The 7,175-nt window shown below is 46.1% G+C and overlaps 1 protein-coding gene across 1 annotated transcript in view; it reads right to left on the bottom strand.

The window, feature by feature from the left end:
* The window catches only part of LOC134983663 (zinc finger protein 850-like), a 155,907-nt gene that overhangs the window by 111,683 nt on the left and 37,049 nt on the right, over positions 1 to 7,175 (bottom strand). Inside the window, exon 7 of the mRNA XM_063949329.1 lies at positions 459 to 543. Coding sequence (XP_063805399.1) covers positions 459 to 543 — 85 coding nt within the window. The remainder of the gene's footprint in view (positions 1 to 458; positions 544 to 7,175) is intronic.

The raw sequence follows: 7,175 nt of genomic DNA, 5'->3' as shown, positions 1-7,175 counted from the left end.
GGTGTTTTGTTCAGGTTTGTTATGATGACCCTGAGGACAGGGGACTTTACCCCGAAACATGTTGGAATAAACTGACATATACTTTACCGCTGTTTATGCCTGCTTGAGTGCCGCCTTCATCACCATCCTATTGCCAGAGGTCTTCGCCTCCAGGAGGGCACCGCAGCACCTTTTACCTTATGCGTGAGTGCCGAGTACACAGCAATCTACATTTGAGACAGACTGACAGTTGCTGGTGCATTGTCAGTGCCAGTGTTCTCGTCTAGTCTTCTCATGCTAAGGCACCAGCAACGTATTTACAGACCACACAGGACTCTCATTCTGGGCTGCAGTCCCACTTTCTGCTAGCCTTCCATTTATGGTGTTTTTGAGCACGTCCCACTTCTGCATCCAGCTGCCAGTTGGTTAAATTGGGCATCAATTCAGGTACCGACAGAGACTTTTGCCATGGAAGTTACCATCTCCAGCGAGGCAACTTTGGACCTGATCCAGCGTGATGCTAGTGAACGTCTTAGCTTCTCCGATGTTGAAGCCAACTCCATACTGGTGGGACAAAGGCTAGATGACAATCCTATTATCAATACCAATGAGGAACTTTACAGAAAATGGCTGAAAATGAAACAAAGGGAGGTAGATTTTCTCTACCACGGCATTTCTTTATCTGACTATTATCGATCTAATCTAATCCCTAGGGGATTTAGGATCCGCAACTCCCCCACTATAGGTCGGTTCAACACTACCTTCTGTAGACGTTGGGTAGCAATCCTCAACAAATGCTCCATGGATCTATTGTTACTAGTGGTTGAGGAGTCGACACGGGAGCTCAACCTGGTCCGGGAGCAAATTCAGCAATTTGAGGCAATACATAAACCCACGCTACAGCTGGACACTCAGAATGAATGGGTAACCAAGCTCACTACACAAATAGAGCAATACCGCCAGGAGCTAGTGCGATTCAAGAAAGAGAAACTAGCCACTGTTCAAAGGGATTATCAGCAACGTGAGGTATACCCTTGGCTGGGTGGGTCCAGGACGACCAGGGACCAACAACAGTGGCGGTCTAACCCCCGGAGGAGGCGTGAACAACAACTTGGGGCTAGTACCTCAGCCAGCGACTCAGAAGGAGCCTCTGGGTCCTTATCTCAATCAGATGGCAATTTCCCTTTAGGCCAAGGCCCATCGGGTGTGCGGACTCGATCCAACCGCACCCCCCCACGCAAGAAGAGGGAGAGGACGCGGAGGTCGCGGCAGAATCAAAGAATTGCCCGCACCAAAACCACCCAGAGTTTAAAAGAGCTGGTGTTTAACCTGTCTTCAGTCCCTCTTTCTGATCAAGAATATCGACTGTTAGCGAAGGGCCTCTCCTTTGTCCCCACAGTTCCAGCGGATCCCCTGGAATGGAAAGTTGAAGTACACCGTCTGGGACGATCTCTTAGGCGACAAGAATATTTTAACACCCATACAGTAGACAATTTGCATCCAGAGGTTCCAGCCCAGTTGCGACGAATAGCCCCTCGGTCTCACTTTGACCCCCCAAGCCTTAATCCTTCTATACGGACATTCTTACGTATGCTTGAAGCAGAGGAACTTACTCCCTCGTCGAATGGGGTTTATCCCAATTTACCTAAAACCGAACTGGTCACTTTAAAAGCTTTGTCGGCCCGCACCGACATTATTATACGTAAGGCGGATAAGGGCGGGGCTATCGTTGTGCTGAATTTTGAAGATTATGTCAGAGAATGTGATCGGCAGCTGAATGACAGTAAGGTCTATAGAAAACTCACTAGGGACCCCACCAAAGATTATAAAACAGAGCTTGACTCTATTTTACATCAGGCTAGCATAGCCGGTACCATCTCCAGTGAAGTGGTTCGAGCTCTTACCATTGAGCACCCCAAGGCCCCATTATTTTATACTGTGCCCAAGGTCCACAAGACACTGGTTGACCCTCCAGGCAGGCCCATTGTTCTTGACCATTGGATGTCATCAAATTGAGTTTCATCGGACCTAAATCCAGGACATTACCATCTGTATGCAATTGGTGAACCAGGACCCCGATCCCAGCTTTTGGTCTTTTAAACACATTCTACCGGATTCATTCTTCAAGGAACACAGCGAATTGGACATGAGAGTGTCAATCTGAAAGAACTGTGAACCAGAATCCATTCCACAAATAAAGACCTGGATCAGGATCCATATATTGGAACACTTGATGGGTAATTGATCATTAAACCTGGCATAATATCAGTCACCACGTCTACGGACCATAGACTGTTCAAATAAGGTCATTTATTGATGCATGCAGTTTACATCCATTAATTGGTCTATGAGCAATTATTATCATTTTATATGTAATTTTAGATTATCAGTTTATTTTAAATTAATAAATTTGCATATTCAGTATCGGTTGTGTTAGCGCTGTTATCCTATTCCTTTAGGCAGGCCCATTGTGTCTGCCAGGGGGTCGCTCTATCATCCAGTGTCGGTGTACCTTGACGCATACTTAAATCCATGCATTCAATCCCTTCCTTCTTACCTTCAGGACACTACGTCCTTACTACGTGAGCTTCAACTCCTGGGGAATATACCTGAGGGTACGTCATTATGCAGTTCTGACGTTACCAGCTTGTATACGTGTATCCCTCATGAAGCAGGTATCGAAGCGGTTAGGAGTTTACTTGAGGATAATGATTCCTACCAAGGGCCAGAGATTTAGTTTTTTCTAAATCTATTAGAAAAGGTACTTACCCGTAATTACTTTGTCTTTAATGGCCGTTTTTTGCTCCAATTAGCGGGGTGTGCGATGGGGTCCGCTGTGGCCCCGTCGTACGCGAACGCTTTCATGTACCAGCTGGAGAAACGTATGTTTTACCTTGATCCTGCCATTATGTCTCAAGTACTATACTATAGAAGATATATAGATGACCTTCTGGTTATATGGCTGGGGACTCGAGAAGATCTGATTGCCCTGTGGGAGGACCATAATGCCACTAAACACCCTGTGCAGTTTACGTATACAATAGACGGTTGTGTCATTAACTACCTTGATGTATTGATCACTGTCAAGGAGGGACAGTTGTCTACCTCCATGTATGTCAAGAAAACTGACAGGAATATGTTGTTAGAGCATTCTAGTTTTCACCCGGCCCCATTGCGTAAGGGTTTACCATTTTCACAATTTATGCGTGTAAGACGCATCACGTCAGACCCCCAAGAAACTGAGTTAGCCATGGATGCCATGCAGGCTAAATTTATTGAACGGGGTTACCCGCATGGTATTTTACAACAGGCTAGGTCAAAGGCCCTTAGTATCCCTAGAGCAGAGGCCCTTAGTCCCTCGAGCCGTAGCCACTCTAATCGTGGCCCCAAACTTCCTTGGGTTAACAGATATACAGTAGCCAGTACTAGGAGGGTACGTAGGGCTAAGTCATTGTGGCCTATTATTCAGACTGAGGGGTCATTATCATCTTTGGCTAACACGTCACTTTTACCTAGTCATACCAGAGGACGTAATATAGGGGATCACATAGTCAAACTGGATGTCTCTAAAATGACAGGTATACAGGAAACACATTTCCTGAGAACTAAACTAGGGTGTTTCAGATGTTTGGGGTGTGCCACATGTAACACCCTTATGACAGGTAGTACCTTTAACCATCCCCATACTGGCAAGAAGCTGCCTATTCGCCATCGCCTAACTTGCACATCCACACATGTAGTGTATCTATTAATATGCCCATGTGGCTTAGCCTATGTAGGTAAAACCATTCGCCAGTTTCGTGAGCGAATGGCACTACATAGAAGTGCTATAAAAAAAGCTTTTGAAAAGGGCAATAGTGACCAACCGTTTGCACGACATTGTCTGCTGCACAAACATGGGATACCTAGTATTAGGGCAATGTTGATTGACCATGTTCCCAGAAACCTCAGAGGGGGTGACCGTGATAGAATCCTACTACAAAGAGAATCTAGGTGGATTTTTAAACTAGATACGCTATCACCGCGTGGCCTCAATGAAAATCTGGGATTAAACTGCTTTATGTGAGGCACTATAATGTTATATAGTAACCATATGGCAATCCTTTAGATTGATCAGTAACGTAGCTATGAGCTCTGTTGGAGATTATGTTTCTATTCTCTGGTTATTCTGCAATTTTGCTCTTTTCAAGTATACAGCAATGTTATTGATGCGCTATTTAACCTCTGACAGGTGGGGGTGGGATAATAATTTTTTTTTTGGTTGTGGTATAGCACTATATGTGTTAATGTTGTTTTGTTTGTTTTGTTTCTGTTGTTGCCTAGACACCTCCCTGTATCATTGTTGCCTGACAGCGTCACGGGCCGGCAGCGTGGAGTTCCCAGCCGCATCACCAGTGTACAGAGATCGTGCCCGGCGGTCCCCATGGTTACAGGACGGGGGCGCGTCCCAATGACGTCACTGCTGAGCAACCAGGAAGTGCTGCTGAGCGGCCGGCGGGTCAGAGCGGCGTGTGACAGGTGAGTAGGATTTGAGCCCTAATGGTAATTGCAATGGGGGGTATATATGTATGGTGTTTTGTTCAGTTTTGTTATGATGACCCTGAGGACGGGGGACTTTACCCCGAAACATGTTGGAATAAACTGACATATACTTTACCGCTGTTTATGCCTGCTTGAGTGCCGCCTACATCACCATCCTATATATATATATATATATATATATATATATAGAAATCCGGAAGAAACAGCGGCACTCGAGGATTTTCGTGAAGTATTGAAAATTGTATTCAAAAAAGGTTACAGGTAGCCAACGTTTCGGGGCTTACATGCCCCTTTGTCAAGGTGTATAACAGTGAGTGAGTGCAATAGCTTACCTTATATCCCCGTGAAGTTCAACGCAGTGCAGGTGTGTGGACGGAGCCGCCGGACTTCCGGTCGCGGCTCAGTGACGTCTGAAGGGCAGCGCCTGTTGCTGTGGTAACTGAGACGCCAACAACGCCGATAACGGCTGGGTGGCGTCTGAGTGGAGGAGCGCGTTGTTATAGCAACAAAGACGCTTCGTGCCAAGTGCTCTTATCAATGTCTCAGTAGGCAACCAAGTGGTAAAGAAATAGTGTGAAAAAAAGAGAGAGTGCGCACAACATTATACCAAGGTGCCTGGGAACCACTACTCCACCGTGGGGCTCGATGTGTAACCGGTGCCGCGGGATGGGTGGGTGTGTCAAGACCTGGTGGACCAATGGAAGACCTTACATTCCCCATTGTACTGTTATTGGAACATTGTATAAAAGGACGCACCTGACCCAGGTTTCAGTCACCTTTCTCAGAGGTCATCTTGTAAGACGACTGAGGCCTGGAATCTGGTGGCGCAGCGTATGTATGAAGGTAACTGATCCTATTGTATTGTTATAGTTGTATTGCTAATTGTACTCGCATTTATTTCCCGTCTGTTGTATATTATTGTACGTATTACTGTATTCTTGAATTGTATTGTGTTGCTACAGTGCAGCATTGTTATCCCTTTGTGTCCGCTAGGGACTAATATATATGGTTATTGGGTTGGACCTCTAATCCTAATTTACCCATCTGTCTCGACTAAGTTATTTTGTAAATCTGGCGAAGTGTCAGGGACACTTCCGACACTCTATTAAGGTTTAAGTATGTTATATTGCTGGAGCCATATATATTCACCAAGGTGTTACGAGAGCATCACACCGCTCAAAAGGTACGCTAAGTGGCGCTACACGTAGCGTAACATTGAGAAACTGCGCAACTGACTTATCGTCCATCGGTTTATTTTAAAAACAGTTTATCACAAAGTTAAAAAACAACAGAACATTTGAATAGACATAATTTATTTAAAACCAACAAATGATAAAACTATTTAATTACACAGAGAGACCCGCCCCCTTCCCCCGTAATATCATCCAACTATTCAAATGAGCTGTCAAAATCAGATATAGACAAAATTAAACTGGAAATATTTTGCTTTTAAACAACTTTATTTCATATCTTTAATACACATATTTTTGTCTATATTTTAAACTTAAAAAATACTTTACTCTGCACAACAGCCTATGGGGGTCATTCAGACCCAGCCGCAATAGTGGCCCGCAGCAGTTTACCCGGTGGTGGCAAAATGCACATGCACAGCGGCCACACAGACACACACATTGTGGTCGCATCCCTGAGGGGTGAACGCGGGCAGGGTGGGACGATTTTCTGGGGGGGCTGCGTGATGTCACATCTGTGTTCATCTCTGATTAACCCCCTATAAGCTTCTAGAGTGCACCTCATATCTCATCTTTTCCAAGTTACTACAAATATGAGATCGGTAGCAGCACTACTTTCAGGATTATTACACAGTACACAAAGAGGCTGACACAGCAAATAACAGTAACACATATAAGGGATTAACTAGAAATAAGGAAGCATGATCATCATTAAGTCTAATTATCAAATGGTTCTGTGTGGGACCAATACACCTCTTTACTGTCTCCAGCAGCCCCTAGTACTACACTGCAGCCACCTGCCCTGTCTACCACCCACTACTGCCACTGTCCTGTCTCCCCCCCACTACTGCTACCCACCTTGTCTCCCCCCAGTACTGCCATCCACCCTGTGTCTCCCCCACCACTGCCACCCACCCTGTCTCCCCCCACTACTGCTACCCACCTTGTCTCCCTACCTACTGCCACCCATCCTGTCTCCCCCCTACTGCCATCCACCCCGTGTCTCCCCCACCACTGACACCTACCGTCTCCCCCCACTACTGCCATTCACCCCGTGTCTACCCCCACTACTGCCATTCACCCCTTGTCTCCCCTCACTACTGCCATCCACCCCATGACTCCACTACCACCCACCCTGTCTCCCTGCTCTGACACCTCAGCGCTGCTTGGGGACGTTTACTCACATAGACACAGCCTACAGCAGCCCCCGCTACTGCACTACTGCCACCCACCCTGTCTCCCCGACATCTAAGCACTGCTTGGGAATCTATGGTACTGCTAAGTCCTTCATCAACAGATGGAAGAAGCTTGGGCAGTACGGAGGCAGAAGCTGCTTCTGGTACCATGGTCATGCAAGGCTGGGAGAGTCAGTAAGATTATTTAATAGCTGGTCTAATTCAGTAAGGATTGCAGATGCTGCTATTTAGCAGAATTAGCAATCCTTTTCCTAGCGCGCTAGGGGCC

This window comes from Pseudophryne corroboree, assembly GCF_028390025.1.
Source record: "Pseudophryne corroboree isolate aPseCor3 chromosome 3 unlocalized genomic scaffold, aPseCor3.hap2 SUPER_3_unloc_20, whole genome shotgun sequence".
Taxonomy (NCBI): Eukaryota; Metazoa; Chordata; class Amphibia; order Anura; family Myobatrachidae; genus Pseudophryne; species Pseudophryne corroboree.
This window is presented reverse-complemented; position numbering and strand designations above follow the sequence as displayed.